At 47.6% G+C, this 14,982-nt stretch overlaps 4 protein-coding genes across 4 annotated transcripts; 2 read left to right on the top strand and 2 right to left on the bottom strand.

Moving 5' to 3' along the window:
* Positions 1 to 367: 367 nt before the first annotated feature.
* Positions 368 to 2,673, bottom strand: Triagg1_492 (uncharacterized protein; the record flags this gene model as incomplete). Its single annotated transcript, XM_062899920.1, has 3 exons — positions 368 to 459; positions 512 to 752; positions 814 to 2,673. The coding sequence occupies 3 exons, from the start codon at positions 2,671 to 2,673 to the stop codon at positions 368 to 370; spliced, it is 2,193 nt and encodes a 730-aa protein (XP_062760842.1).
* Positions 2,674 to 4,659: 1,986 nt separating this feature from the next.
* Positions 4,660 to 5,429, bottom strand: Triagg1_491 (uncharacterized protein; the record flags this gene model as incomplete). The annotated part of the gene is made up of 3 exons (XM_062899909.1): positions 4,660 to 4,694; positions 4,738 to 4,966; positions 5,019 to 5,429. 3 exons carry the CDS (start codon positions 5,427 to 5,429, stop codon positions 4,660 to 4,662), a joined length of 675 nt encoding a protein of 224 aa, XP_062760841.1.
* Positions 5,430 to 5,762: 333 nt separating this feature from the next.
* Triagg1_489 (uncharacterized protein) lies at positions 5,763 to 9,446 on the top strand (the record flags this gene model as incomplete). The annotated part of the gene is made up of 10 exons (XM_062899897.1): positions 5,763 to 6,042; positions 6,091 to 6,757; positions 6,810 to 6,955; positions 7,015 to 7,065; positions 7,115 to 7,533; positions 7,599 to 7,819; positions 8,003 to 8,030; positions 8,770 to 8,866; positions 9,056 to 9,219; positions 9,291 to 9,446. The coding sequence occupies 10 exons, from the start codon at positions 5,763 to 5,765 to the stop codon at positions 9,444 to 9,446; spliced, it is 2,229 nt and encodes a 742-aa protein (XP_062760839.1).
* Positions 9,447 to 10,398: 952 nt separating this feature from the next.
* Triagg1_488 (uncharacterized protein) lies at positions 10,399 to 14,691 on the top strand (the record flags this gene model as incomplete). The annotated part of the gene is made up of 10 exons (XM_062899886.1): positions 10,399 to 10,519; positions 10,572 to 10,641; positions 10,861 to 11,056; positions 11,111 to 11,236; positions 11,314 to 11,858; positions 12,252 to 12,259; positions 12,963 to 13,666; positions 13,733 to 13,916; positions 13,985 to 14,427; positions 14,491 to 14,691. The coding sequence occupies 10 exons, from the start codon at positions 10,399 to 10,401 to the stop codon at positions 14,689 to 14,691; spliced, it is 2,598 nt and encodes an 865-aa protein (XP_062760838.1).
* Between the last annotated feature and the right edge of the window lie 291 nt (positions 14,692 to 14,982).

Raw genomic sequence — 14,982 nt, 5'->3', positions numbered from 1 at the left:
CTTGAATGTAATGGTTTGTTCTTAGAATTGTTTAGTATTATCGTTGTGTAAACCATACACTTCACGCTTGTCTCAGCTTGTAGTTGAGCTCGTATGGCGGTACACCTGCCATCTTGCCGAGCCGTCAGGACTTGTGGAAGACATCGAAGAGCCTCACTAGGCGGAGTATTCCTACTCTTTACAAATTGCACAACAGGCAAGAGTATTATTACGCGATATCTGCTGCAGTAATTCTCTTGGCAAGTTTAAAGCATCAATCGTGGGTACATTGTTAGAAACAAAGCTACACAGCTATCAATTAAATGAGACTCATTTTCTCTTTTGCTATTCAAATCCCCATTTTGACATGACCTAGGAGCTCGAGCTCTCACTCATCCAGCTCCTCCGGGGTTACCGGAGACCAAACACTTCTCTGAGGCCTCGCCGCAATGGTAGCATCATCGTTGCTATCATTAAACACTATAGTTGGCCACAATTAGTCAAGATCAGGATGTCCAAGAAATGTGCGTACCTAAGGCTCGAAATCCAGAAAACTTCTTGCATGTCTCGGAGCCAGCATGAAGAAGCTTCAGCTTAGCTTCTAGCTTCTTGCGTTCTTCACGAATGCTTTCCTTCTCACCAACAATGGCCTCCATTTCATCCTCATCCATGTATGCCACGGCAAGGGGACTCAAGATCTCGCGGATTTCAGCAATTAAACCTGTTTCAATGACTTGAATCGAGATCTCGTCAATTAGACGTCTAAGGGCGATCTAAAAAAAATTGTTAATTTGGTTGACTGACCCATGTATCTGTCAAGATTTACAAACTCACCTCATAATATGCCTCGGCACTGTCAAGCGCTTCGGCAGCACTCCAACGATACAAATCGGGCTCGTTGCACTGTGCCAATTCTTGCTTTAAACTTACGAAATTGACATATACGCTCACATGCGAACTAGTGCTGTCAAGAGAAGCGCTCGAAAAGTGTCTCTGCAGAATTTCATCCATCTGTGACGAGTGTCGTTTGACACGGATTTTCTGAAGAGCCTCGCCAAAATCACTGTTGTAGGTGATGGGATGATCGTCTCGATACAACTGAAGTAAGATTGTAGTCTTATCGAGGAGACTGGTCAGTATTGCCTTCATCTTGGGCCTCACAACCGCGTCCATAATGGCGTCACTTGTCTCTGAATCAGAGATGTGTGAAATCAAATGATCCATAAACACTCGAGCTGCCCCCCAGACTTTGTTTACATGGCGGTTGACAATAGCCTGCCATGGTTTCGATTGCTCACGAAACAAATCCGTAACGACAGCTGGGCTGAAGGAATTTGGCAGCTCTCGGCCACGTCTGTGGGCCATCATGTCGACGACTTTATCGACAAACTCAGTTCTTGTCAACATCATGTGGCCGTTGGACTTTTCACCCTTCTTGTGAGAGTCCACAGTCTTATAAAACCGACCCTTATCTTCCATTTCTTTAGCAAAGTCTCGGCTGAGGTTCTGAATAAGCGCGCGGATGCGCTTGTTATAGCCTGATTCCAGTTCCGAGTCGCTGAAAAAAGGATCGGTATATGTGCCATCAACTGCGGCCTGCATAAGAGATTGGAATGATTGGCTGATCTGAATCATATAGATGCGTTGCTCTTGTGCGGTTATGCGAGGCTGGCCAAATTTCCCCAATTCTGTCTCACAATCGTCAATCTCGGTGGAAATCTCATCCATCAAGCTTGGTAACTCCGAAGCAATTTGATGTAACAACAGTTTACTCAATCGGCTTCTCAGAGATACAATACCAAGAGATGACTCAGGTAAGGCCGACCAAGCGCTTTTGGAGAAGAATTCTTTCTCCTGTACATCGCGCTGCGCCAGTGTCCATTTGTCTGCGTCTGTATCTCTGTTTCTGAGTACATGCCATCCAAGACGAAATACTACATCCAAGTTTTTGGCAAGAGAGATGTAGCTTTTCTCGCTTGTGGAATCAGCAGCAAGAGTATCAGGTTTGGTGATGATACCAAGTGTACGTAACCCTCTCGGGTCTGTATCACGAGCGAGCTTCAAGACGATTTGGTTGGCATAGTCATTCTTTGCAGATATGACAGCAAGGATAATGCTTCGCTGCTTTGACATGAAGCCCTTGACGATTTGCGTAATAAGATGGACGTCTGAGGCCGATTGATTCTTGGTCTCCGAATGGATCAATCCCGGCAGGTCAACAATAGTGAGATGCGGGCGATCCGGCCCGCTGATCTCGATGCGAAGCACATCATTAGAGAATGCCTTGCCAAGGGTCTTTATTCCCATATATGCCTTGGCGTTTTCGATCAAGTCTGGCAACTGCTGAACCGAGTCCAGTTGTTCATGGAAATCGGACGAAGCATCTTTCTTATCTCGTTTCAGCTGGTGTGGGATGATGGAAACTTTGACCGAAGTATGTGAAGCCGTTCGAAGGATAAGTTCTGTTGGAAAGCGCGTGCAGAGCCCGGTGCTGACTGGGAACGAAACACCAGAGATGGCCTCGAGGACAGAACTTTTGCCAGAGGACTGGTCACCGCATACAATTATTTGGGGCAAGGAGATGTAGTGACTAACGCCTTGAGATCGCAAAGAATCGACAGTATTGAGAAGCTCAAGCTGCTCTTTAGAGCAGAGCCCTTCCAAGTTTGCTGATGCAAGCTGTGTCAGAACCATGATGAGTCTGCTGGGCACTGAAAGAAGTGTTGGCTACCCCGATCTCGAATCAGATCTGTAGCATGAGTCCGAGAGCTTTATATGCAAAATCCATTGTTGCCAACCGTTACACATTGTTGTAATCTACTAACCATCCGCAGATATGTTGTAGGCCTCCCCGTAGACCTCCCAATGGGCCTCCCGCATGGCACCCTCGATTCACAACCGCGGCAATCCAATTGGGCTATGTGATATAGTACTGCCCCGCAAGGGAGGATTATAGCCAGTGAAGACATCATATTCACTATCTAATGAGGGGTATGCCATGCGGTTAGTGGCAGCTATCATGTGCATGCTGCCGCATACATACTATGAGACAGTTAATTTAATTGTTTCTGTTGGATCACCCCTTGCTTAGCTTGGGTGGTGTATGTTTACGTCTTCAGAAAGCAAAACGCCATTGTGTATAGGTACATTTCCCGAAACAAGTGGGAAGGTTTCTTTACCAAAATGTGTTTCACAACTCCTTCTCATGGTGCTTCAAGATTCTGAAGCCTTCTTGCCTACTAGAGTGTCGATGTCAAATGCGGCGAATGATGTGGGTCAATGAAGTATATAGGTAAGGTGGGTTGGTATACGAAGCTCTATTTCCACATCCAGATAACAAGTTATATCACCATCTTACGCCACTCTATAGACTTTAGCAAAGTCTGGTCCATCCGCGGAGTAGCAGTGAGAATTACCCTTACCACCTCCATAACCTACCATGATTGAGTCTCTAATGTAAAAATCAACGTGCAGGCAAAATTATGGAGCAGCCGCAAGCGTTTCAACCAATGTTGACTCGCCCCTTTATGATACGAATACTTCAACGAACTCAAGAGGATCGAGGAGAATAATAATTAGGTGTAGCTATTCCTGCAATCATATTCTACTAGGTGTAAAAGACTCCTGACAACGCTGCAGTGGCAGCAATACGTTTTTCAGCATATTTTGCCTCCATTTCTCAGGTGGTGTGCTCCGATTACCACCAAGACACCATGCAATGGCTTCTGCATAATCTGGGCCAGCCTCCTCAACCACTTCACATTGCCAGTCTCTCGCAGCCATGGCATCCAATCTCGCCTGTTCCTCCTCAGTCTCACCAGCACGCCATTTCTTTCTCAAGGGTTGATCAGCTAGTAGTTTTCCAAAGCATAATTCAAGTAATAGAATTCCGAACTGGTCTAGAGATTGTGCTAAACTTGCAGGAACTCTACCCTCGGACGTGGTTGCAACAAGCATGCGTGTGATATGGGGCTGATCGAGGAGGAAAACATTGCTATTACTAGGATCGCTGAAGAATGTAATATCTTCCCTACAGAAAGGGGAGGTTAACCAGGGGGTTTCAAGAAGCCGAAGGAAAGAAGATGCCAAAGAGAGTGATATAGCATAGCGTTGTCGCCGCGTTGGGGGAGGAGATACATCGCCTCGAAGGATGTGGTCAAGGGAGATGGATGTGACGGAGCTTCTGCACTGAGAAGAAATAGTGTAAACAAAGTACCGGCAGTTTTGTTCGTCCGTTGGTAGATAACCGCAGCATGATCCATCAGCCTGATTGAGATCGTCGCACAAATTGGAAATTGGTTGATGAGGACCTGGGCCCCGGTTCACCGTGACATCGGTAATTGTAATCGATGGTGGTCTGCGACTTTATCAGCATCGAGCTTTATATGGCTCAAAGTTTTAGGGCTCCTTACTTTAAAAGTTCTGTCCGTATAGCAGAAGCTCTGCTTTTCATTGCTGATTTAATCGGGCGGTTGGATCGATGGTTTGGCTGGCGTAGAGGCAATGTTTCAACTACTTTCATAGTCTCCGTTGCAAAACCTGGCTCCCCAATGGTATTTCCCCGATTCGATATACGAGCTGTTGTTACTTCCCAGTATGAAGGTAGAGACTTTAGAAAGAGGAGCTCAAGCTCAACATTCTTTGTCGCTTTGTGTTGAAGTGGTAATATGGTGCGATGTTCTATGCAATGACAGTTCCATGTTGCGACGAGTGCTCTGAATAGCTTAGTTGCTTGAATCCAGAAGCTACAAATAGTACTGTCGATAGCCGTTTCTTGTTCTCGTGAAAATTTTCGTTGTTCAAGAGCAGATAATTTGTCGCTCGAATCGAGAAGTTTATCGAGTTTATCGTTATAGGCCTGTAGCTCTGCAAAGAGCTTACAGCGAACGGACTCGCCATTGCTGAAATGAAGTCTGAATAACTGGAATGACAAGTCATCTTTGCCAAAAGCAGATCTAATTCTCGAAACGGTCGCTGGACGCTTCTGCTAGAGTAAGTTTTAAACCTGTTCGATTCTAAAAGTTCTCGAAGAGACTTACAGAGGCGTCTAAAAGCTTTGACTGCACAGATTCATCGTTCAAGGCAAGCTCATGATATAGCTCGTCCATCACGTGGTTCATACCCTCGATGTATTCTTGGTAAAGTTGAAAAGAGTCTCCAAGCCTTTTCTCAAGAAGTTCAACCATTGATGCATCCCTCCACGCTTCTCCTGTCGGCCTATCAATGAGCTCCTGAACTTTCTCACTGTCGACCAGTGGGAGTAAGAGTCGCTTTAGGTGTCTCGTAAATGTTAATTGTTGAAGTGTGAGCTCGTTTCTGCATTTCATGTACTCAGTTTTCGTCTTTGCAAACAACTTAAGACGAGTAGCTAGCTTTTGATGATTCTCCAGAGCGGCCACGACAAGGGGAAACACCCCAAAGAGCACGCCAGTAGCCTGCCACGCGGACATTGCTGCAGAATGGGTACGAAGGTAAACGGTAACAATTACTACTCAAAGCTCATGAGAAATCGTGTGACCACTGGATGTAAACAAAGAGGCTGGGAAGCAACAAGGAGCCTGGGAATAAACAAAGAGACCCTGATTTTATAGGTATCGCCTTCCAAGCGGGGTATTGTCCACAACACGCTCAAGTGTCCAATCATAGTAGACAAAAATTTCTTTGTTCGTGTAACTCGTGTAACGACTTGTCTATAAAAGGGGTAATCGAAAGAGTTTGCCTTCGAAGTTGAAATCGGCCATCATCTCTTCAAAGTTGGCCGCGACCACTATCGAGCAGTGACGATGACGGAACAAGCCCAAACCCTGCCTCAAAAGAGCCTCACGGTGCAGAAGCGCTTCATAAGCTTTATTAAACACCTGGAGGAGAATGAATTATTGAATGATATTTACTCTAGGGATGCAATAGACGCTCTAGATAGATTTTCGTTGTGGGCCGGAAGCCTTGGGGCTTTGAGAGAGCCCAATTCTAAGCTTTCGATAGAGTACCGACTCGCAGAAGCTCCAGAGATTCGGAATGAGATTCATCGGCAGCTCGACTATCTCTTAGAAGCTATTGATGATGGTATGCTTGAAATAGCCCTTCTAAACCATACATCTAACGTCCCATCAGTGGCAACAGTTGTGCAGAAGAGACAGGCAAATTACGAATTACAGGAAGACGAAAAGGATATGGAACATTTTGATGGCCCTGGTGATACCCAGGCAGGGCCATCCGAAGAGATTCGCATGAATCTCGAGCTGATCTCCGAGTCTCTAAGGATGCTCTTCCGAATTGCCGTTCTCGTCAGGAAAGCGAGCCCCGACAACCGCTTCGAGCGGGCCGTTAACTCTTCAAAATGCACCTTTCCTCCTACATTTGACATTGAGCATGTCAAGGAGAAGTTTTCAAAGCTCAAAGCAAAGGAACAATCCTGGCTCGCCGAGCGCCTGGGCAAGGCCATTGCGGGGCGCCGGCAATTTATCAAGTACTGCAGAGATCATAGGGACCGCCTCGCCTTAGATGACGATAACATCGAAGCTGAAAGTGCTACAACCGTGATGCAGTCCAGCAAAGCAACCACTCTGAATCCTGAAAAGATACGTGTACATGCGGCAACGAACTTCGCCGTTGACGATTATGAAGACGAAGTAGTTTCTATCTTGTCAATATCCACTACAACAGATGTGCTTTCAACACTCGCATTGCCTCGTCTCGCCGATCTCTCGAAAGATGGCGAGGCGTTTGAATGCCCCATTTGCTTTACACTGAGATCTATAAAGGGAGAGCGCTCATGGCGGTACGTGTGATCCTTTAAATACAATACTTAGATGAGATCTAATACGCTTTAGTTTGCACGCTTTCCATGACCTCAGGCCTTACTCTTGCACGGTCGGAGGTGCGGAATGTGATTCGTTGGCTTTCCAAGACCGAAATTCGTGGTTTCAACATGAGCTTGATTGTCACAAGTCTCAGTATGAGTGCTCATTGTGCGACTGTGAGCTGTTCCCAGAAATATCTGGTCTAAGATCACATATTCTTAATTCCCATGGCCAGTTTTCGGAACATCAGATGCGAGTCATGGAAGATGCTGGAAGAAGAGCTCCGGTAAGTCTCGAAGCCGAGAGTTGCCCGTTCTGTGACGATTGGTCTGTAGCTCTTCAGACCAAAGATGAATCGCAATCCGGAGAAACCAAAGGCAAGAGTATACTAGTTCGCACCAGTCAGTTCAAAAGACATGTGGCGGCACATCTAGAGCAACTCGCAATTTTTGCGATCCCGCGTGCAATAGAAGATGATCATGGGGATGAACGGAGCTGTATCAACAGCTTGGGCTCTACTGTTGCTGACTTATCGGAACCCGGGGAACAGGAGGAGCCACGAACACTTGGGGAAGAATGGCTAGAGGGGAAGTTGACAGATGACGAAAACTTGCCAAACATCAATGAGGAACAAGACATCAGCCATTCGCGATCTGGGCAGTATGCAGAGAACACTGACTACCCAAACAGCATTCCGACTGGAGCTTCTACAGATCTAGTATCCGAGGCCTTGAACCACGATAGATTTGAAAAAGTACGTTTCTGTACCGGTTAGCAAATTACATACATTTATCCAAGAAGCAAACTGACTCTCCGCAGCCTCTACTTCTACCGCCAACTGAAGCTCTCTCCCGCGCGACTCTATCTCCGGCCCCGAAAGAACCCAGTCCACCCGTGCTGCTGCCTTATCCTGAAGAAGAGCATCTGCTGAAAGAGCTTTCTGAATCGAAGAACGAACAAGAGAGGGCTCAAGAAGAATTAAAACTTCAAGGGCTACAGAAGCAATTCCACCAGGATACTTTAACTGCCCTAGCAAAGAGGTATAGGAAAAAAAGACAATGTTGCAAGTAGAGGCTCAGGAAGAGACTTACGCTAGCTGAAATAGAGGTTGATCGAATAGCTCACAAAATAATCGAAGCCGAGATGAAGGCAGAAGAAAACGAAAGGTCATGCTGAAGCCATGGCCAAAGTAGAGGAAACTGTGAGACCTAAACTTCAAGCAGAGATCAAGGCAGCCAAAGAGCGGAGGAGGTAAGAGATCAGAGACCACGCTGGGGTCAAGGATTCAGCTCGTCTTCGTTGAGATGCGGCTATAGGGGCGGAATGGGCCGTCAGGGCAGTTGCTGAGATGGAAGGAGGATGGTGGGAATATATTGAGAATTATAGAGACGGGTTGTCTCTGTGTCAGAGCTGTTGCCAGGGCAGGATCTGAGTGGGAATTCAGGAAATTGGGAAATTCACTACAGAAATCTTCAGAATGTTTCACCTCTTTCATTTACCAACATTAGCCAGACATCTTGTACCTCGCTGTAATGATTATTCTTGTCGTGTTGTACCTGTGACTTATTCTCGTCGTGTCGTACCTGTGACTTATTCTCGTCGTGTTGTAGTTACTACATAACTAAGTATCATCTTTCTCAAAAGCTTATGATTGTAGTATTCGTATAGTCAATAGAGCACATGATTTAGCGACCTGCTACTTGACTTCAATGTTCAAATATGTACATGTTGCCTTAGTACTTAGGGAATGCCCGCATTGCCGAACCCCTCTTCTCGGAACTTCCACCTAAAAAGACATTGCCACCCATGATTGGCGGTGCTTACGAACATCGGCATTTGAACTACCGTATAATTTATTCTAAACGCTTCTTTGTAGTCTGGAAAGCAGTCAAATGACTTTGCGGATACCGAGGTGTAAAAACGGTGTCATTGAAATGCCTTTCTCTGTTGAATGCTATCTGCTTGGCCCGACCAGTGATGCACCAAATAGTCGGCTACCGGTATTTCACTACAGGAATGTGTTACCTCAGCCGCCAACAGAAGAGACGACGACGCAGTTTTTGACGAGAACTGGCTGGGAAAAGAGGGTATGTTTCGTTTAATGAACCTCTTTAATTTCCTTGATACGCAAACTCACAGAGGGCCATGATTTGAGGGAACCTGGGGCCATATTGGAGAGCCACATTTCCATCCCAACACACATGAATGCTACGGTATGTTCATTCATGTTTCAGAAAATTGCCAATGCATGATATCAACTGATTCTGTGCAAAAAGGAATCTTTCAAGGCCGCTCGACGCTCCTCCTCGGGAAGATCAATGACGGAGACGGCGTTCAAGTTGACGTAAAAACCGGCGACGTAATCGTTCTTCCGGCTGGTACCGCCCACTCCTCTCTACGGAGTTCCGACGACTATCGCTACATTGGGGTATATCCGAAGGTCAGTAGTTAGAATATCACTTATCATAATCTCTCCTCTTCGGTGAGTATACGCTGACAAGCACTACGTAGGAATGCCCGAAGTGGACGAATGAGATGGGCAAACGTCCGCCAGCTTCCTTCGCCCAGACGATTGGAGCAGTTGCCACGCCGCAAGCTGACCCGGTATACGGGAAACAAGGACCAGTGGTGTCGTTGTGGAACGCCGAGCCGAAGGCCAAGCTATAGCTGTATGTATGCCTGGGGTAACTTCTCCACGGTGGATTGTCTTTGGCACATGGCATTGCTTGATGTGTATATCCTAGCAATCTTAATGTAGCGGTCACGAACATGCCTCCTGGTCTCTTCAATTAATTTCTCTACCCATATCCATCACGCTGAGTACTCTATATTTAGCTCCTCTGAACAACAACCCGACATCTGCCGTCATCGCACCTCAACTCTCCCTTGACTGGATCAATTACTCCGCAATTGGATCGCTGTTGGGGGCGGATTCTCCCAGCTGAAAGCTTCATCTGACCACGCCAAGCACGCGATCAAAGGATTAGCCCGGTAACACGACAAGCTTCAGGTTCGCATCTTGTCACCGTGGTCCACTCACAGCGTTCCATCTCAGCCGCTGCGCTGAGCCGTGCGCAACGACGCGCTCGCAATACAGAGTCGTTGACCCCCGACTGGGCTTGGCAAGGGATGACACCGTGGCCATGCAGCTGGTAAGGAGTTCGGTTCGCTCGCAGCATCCGGGCTGTGAGCTGCTATTTCCTTTCTTTCCTTTTGTTTTTAGGGGAGCTGTTGGGGTGAATGAATGTTCGAATACGATCGAGACCGTGCTTGTGCTGCAAGGGGGGTTGCGCTAAACGACCTCGTTGTGTGCTGTTAGAGCAATGTGGCAAGGATAGAGTGGTCGATGCTTTTAAGAGGATGGTATTACTCCGTAAAACGGTGCTTTTATGATGCCAAGATGTGGGTGCAACCACACCGAAAGTTGGTATTGATGTATTTGTTGTAATTGATATGGCCATAATAAAGAGGCGGTTCACCCGATTCAATAGAATTGGGGTTTCATATCTGGTGCTCATGCTCAGCTGCTGAAACTCATCCAACACCACTAGTAGTGGGTGAAGACTTGAATAAAGACACTGATTCTCGAAACTGTTTTGCAAAACAGAACGGTTGAACCATGTCCTGGACCAAACGATCACAAGAAGTATTATACAGAGACTTCACTGAGAAGGCTGCAAGCGAGTCTCCGAGCATAAGCGAAAGGCCTTGGAGCCTGGAGACCTGGGATATATCAGAAGGTAAAATGAAAGACCTTTGCACCCAACAAAGAGGAGCCTAACAATATATTAGATGGGCAATTGCGCGAGTATGTCCAGAACACCGTACGCCGTCTCAATGGCAGGCCACAGCTCAGAATCGTGTAAGTCTACTGGATGAAGTTGTCATGCTCGTCTAATTGATGGACTTGTCAATGTAAATGAAGAGCAAAGGAACCAGTACTGATCTGTTTTCCAAGTTTTGTACCCTCAGATGTACCGCGACGAGAAACAAAAGGGCTGATGGTGGAACTTTTTCACAAATTCGGTATACCACATGACTTTACCGCGGAGAGGGTGATGTCTATAAACCATAGCTTTAGTCGGAGAAGTGACGAAAACAACGGGTTCAGTTCCTGGTTCCGATTCTCGTATGCATCGACTGCATCAGCTGGAACTGATGACGAGTCGCCTGATGGAGAAGATGATGCGACCGAGTTCTCTACGACAGCTGATAAATACCCAGAGAGGGAATCTTCCTTCTTTCTTCAAGCTTCAGCTGATACCAGTGTAACACTGGTGTGTTTTGGTGCAGGGCCGAGGGTGAAAAGAAGGATACATGATTTGATGAAGAGTCGGGCATGGAGTGATGTTGCAACCAATCCGCAGATATTGTTTGATGTTGCACTTGAGGGACTGCACGAAGAAGTTGATGATACAGCACGGAAGATTGAGGAGGAATTTGAGCCGTTAGAAAAGGTATGTACTCACTTCCCATTTTTGTACATCTATTACATACCTAGGCGGTAGACGAGTGTTGTTAACCTCATCAACAGTCCATCGTTCAGCTCACAGGCTCTGAGGGCATGATATCAAGCCCAAGAACACAGCATGAAGAATTATACTTGTTTGCGAGGCATACAACAGAGCTTTCAAGAGCACTTGAGTCTGCATTAATGATCACTGAGGGTGTTCTTATGAATGCCAGCACCAGCATCCCTTCAACAGCAACCTCTATTGACAAAACACCATCCCCCCCGAGTAACACCAGCAGTAATCGGCGGCCTCTTGTTGACTTACAGCTAAAAGAGTGCCTAGAGTATCGCCGCACACTCTTTCGCTCAACCCAGCTACGACTGTCCCACCTTCAAAGGCGAATCGAAGCCGCAGCTGCTCTAGCATCAAACTTGGTATCGCAACAACAGTCCGCAGCAGCCATACAAGGCCCAGTTTCGATGAAGCTCATCGCGGCTTCGATTCTGATATTCTTGCCCACAATCACCGTTGCAACCATTGCAGGATCGGGGCTACTACTATCGGAACAACTAGACGAAGAAGGCTCATGGGACGTCAGCGCAACACCGTTGTTCTATCTGCTGTGGTACATTTCGATACCGTTGACACTCGTGTTGGTTCTCTTGTCACTTTGTTGGCTGTGGTGGAGGCGAGGCAAGAGTGGCAAGATGACACAGCCACAGCCATCTTCATGGTTTCGAAGGGTGATGATATGGAGGGGACAAACGAAGGGGACGAAGGGACACAATGAAGAGTCGAGTATGCCGGTTTGAGCACACGAGCACGAGACTGGTGAAGCTGATTAGCCATGTGAATGAATGACTCTGATCCATGTTCAACTTGTTACTTGATGGGGATAAAACGAGATGCAAGATGAACCAGCAGAGGAATAGCTTGCATCACTACATGTACTCCATATAGCCCCTGTGCATGATTTACATGTAGTTAGGTCCTTTAGGTACCTACCTATTTATTATAGGCCACCACGTATGTATCAGCAGGCAGTGTGTAAACTGCAAAGATTACATGTAGACACATCGAGTAGTATCAAGAGCCCGTTTCGAGTCTAAGCAGTACCCGCTAATTGCCGCAGATATACTCCAGGCATGAAGACGTAATAGGAGAATGGATATTTTGGTTCAGTTCAGTTAGTAATACCTGGTCTAGTGGTGAGATATACGAGAGGTACCCAGTAGAGGTATGCAGGCTCACTAATTCATGTCTGGTCGCTACCTTTTTCGTCTGGCATCGTGTTTAACATGTATCTTCTATACAAAGTTTACAAAATGCTCCTCCTTTGCCTCCATCTCGGTCTCCTTGATCGATAAATGCCAAGGCTAACCAAAATCTCTATAGATACCTTAGCACCTGAGATCCTAATGGACGCCAAATCCTGCCAACCTCGTCCGTCGACTTTTAGCGCAAAGTTTGGTACAGAATACTCGAGGCGCCGTACAGGATACTTTGTTTCATTGGCCGATGCCCTGCCGCTGTGGAGTATCCGGGACGCACAGCCAAAGTGCCCCGTACTTGTACTCCCTCTCTCCCCGTTCTCTCCAATCAGCTGACTCGAGAAGCAGAGCAATTGTCCAGTCAAATGTTTGTCGCATCAAATCCATCCAACCCGCCTCTCGCAACTCAACCGGATTGGCCGGGCGACATCGCTAACAAGCATCGCTGCATTGAACAGACGCATACATACAAGTAGCTTCGAATCCCATCACAAGACGAGAGTCGCTTAATGGAAGCCCAAAACCGCGCCGGTCCTTGAATCGCCATCCATCGCTTAGCCACAAGGGAAACGAACGGGCTGAGTTCAGCTGCCGCCAGCATTCCGTCCCAGCATGCTCCATCTCCCCCGGTCGCCTATTCTTCAATCTCCACGGATCGGACTCGGGACGGATCGAGGCGGTTCTTGTTCGTTATCACCGATCAGTCGCTCTCCTCGATAGCGCGGCATACACAACGTTGACGACAAGACATCAAGTCACCACTTACAACTACAACCACGACGACGACGACGACGACGACGACGACGACGCTGTTCGGTTGACACACACACACACACACACACACACACACACACACACACACGCAATGGGAGATACCACACGCGAAGAAGAGCGGCGGCGGCGCAGTGCCAGTGCTGGTAAGGCGCCAGCAACAGACTCAGACCCGGAAGCTAAGGTTGCAGAGCCTCGAAAGCCCTCCATGATGGTGTCAGGAGATCCTCCTAACATCGAGGAACAGGATCCACCGCTTGATGCGACAGACAGCGACGACGCCGACGGCGGCGACGACGACGACGAATTCGATGGCACCGATACGCAATCTGCCGAGTCTGTCACTGTACGGAGTAGCATATGGGAGCATGAGTGGGAGGGAGGACGAAGGGTGTGTAGTTCTGTGCCTTTGCCGAGTCTATAAAGAGCGCGTCACTGAGTATAAGAAATTTGCTAGTATCATCACTATCGCCACGGTCGCTATCCCCTACCAAACGACGAAATCGAGCAGGAGCGAGAGTATCTGAAACATGTGATACACATGGAACTCGTCGGCGGCAAGATGTTCAACTCTCCCATTGCGCCGAACCCACAACGAATACTGGACCTTTGCACCGGCACAGGGCTCTGGCCAGTGGCGGGTAAGCTTTGCGACTCGCTCCGTTTCTTCCTTCAAGGTTGCTCGATTCGTTTGCTAAGGCAGAGGCAGTTGCCAAAATGTATCCAAGCGCCGAAATCGTCGGCCTCGACCTCAGCCCGATCCAACCCCTCATGGTCCCCCCGAATGTGCGGTTCCTAGTCGACGACGTGGAGGATGAATGGATGGATCGCGGCGGCTACGATTTGATCCATCTGCGCCACTCATGCATCTACTTGAAGGACGTGGACAAGATGATAAGGAACAGCTATTCCCACCTGAAAGAAGGCGGCTGGTTGGAGATTACAGACTACTGCAGCTTCCTCCGATGCGATGACGGCACGATGCCCGAGAACCACCCACCGGCGCAAGTCGCCATGATGATGCACCAGGCCCTGTCGAGATACGGCATGAACGCCTATGTCATCAACGAGCTGGAAGACAAATACAAAGCCGCGGGCTTCAAGAACATCCAATGCCGAGTAATCAAGACGCCCCTCGGCGCTTGGCCCAAGGTACCGTAACGCTCAGACAAGGACCTCCTTCTCGAACATGTAGACTGACGCGTTTTCTCATAGGATCCCCACCAGCGTGAAATAGGAATCCTCTTCCGCGACGCCATCAACGAGCTCGTCGGCGCCCTCGCCGCCAAACCTCTCAGAACGCTAGGATGGGATGACACCGAGCTGGAAGTCTATCTCGCATCCGCACGGAAAGCTCTCTGGGATAAAAGAGTGCATTCCTACGCCAACTTCATCTCTTGGTGGGCACAAAAGTGATTTTCCCTTTTCACCGCATTCGCCTCTTGTTTTCGTTTTCTTCTTCTACTCTTTTTTTTTTCGTTCAGTCCTCATTCTACTGCAAAGCAAGCGAGCGAGCATTGTGTCGTTACATTTTACGTCAAACTCTGGGTGGACATATATCAGCATTTCGCGTACAAGTACATTCAACGGAGGTTCACACATATGGAGGGCGTTAGAGGAACATCAATTTTTTCGGAGAGAAAACTTGCTCTCCTAGGAACCCTTTTTTTTTCTTACTTACTATGTATCATGTTCAAGGATATTGCG

Source organism: Trichoderma aggressivum, assembly GCF_033847375.1.
Source record: "Trichoderma aggressivum f. europaeum strain CBS 100526 chromosome Unknown scaffold_001, whole genome shotgun sequence".
Classification (NCBI taxonomy): Eukaryota; Fungi; Ascomycota; class Sordariomycetes; order Hypocreales; family Hypocreaceae; genus Trichoderma; species Trichoderma aggressivum.
This window is presented reverse-complemented; position numbering and strand designations above follow the sequence as displayed.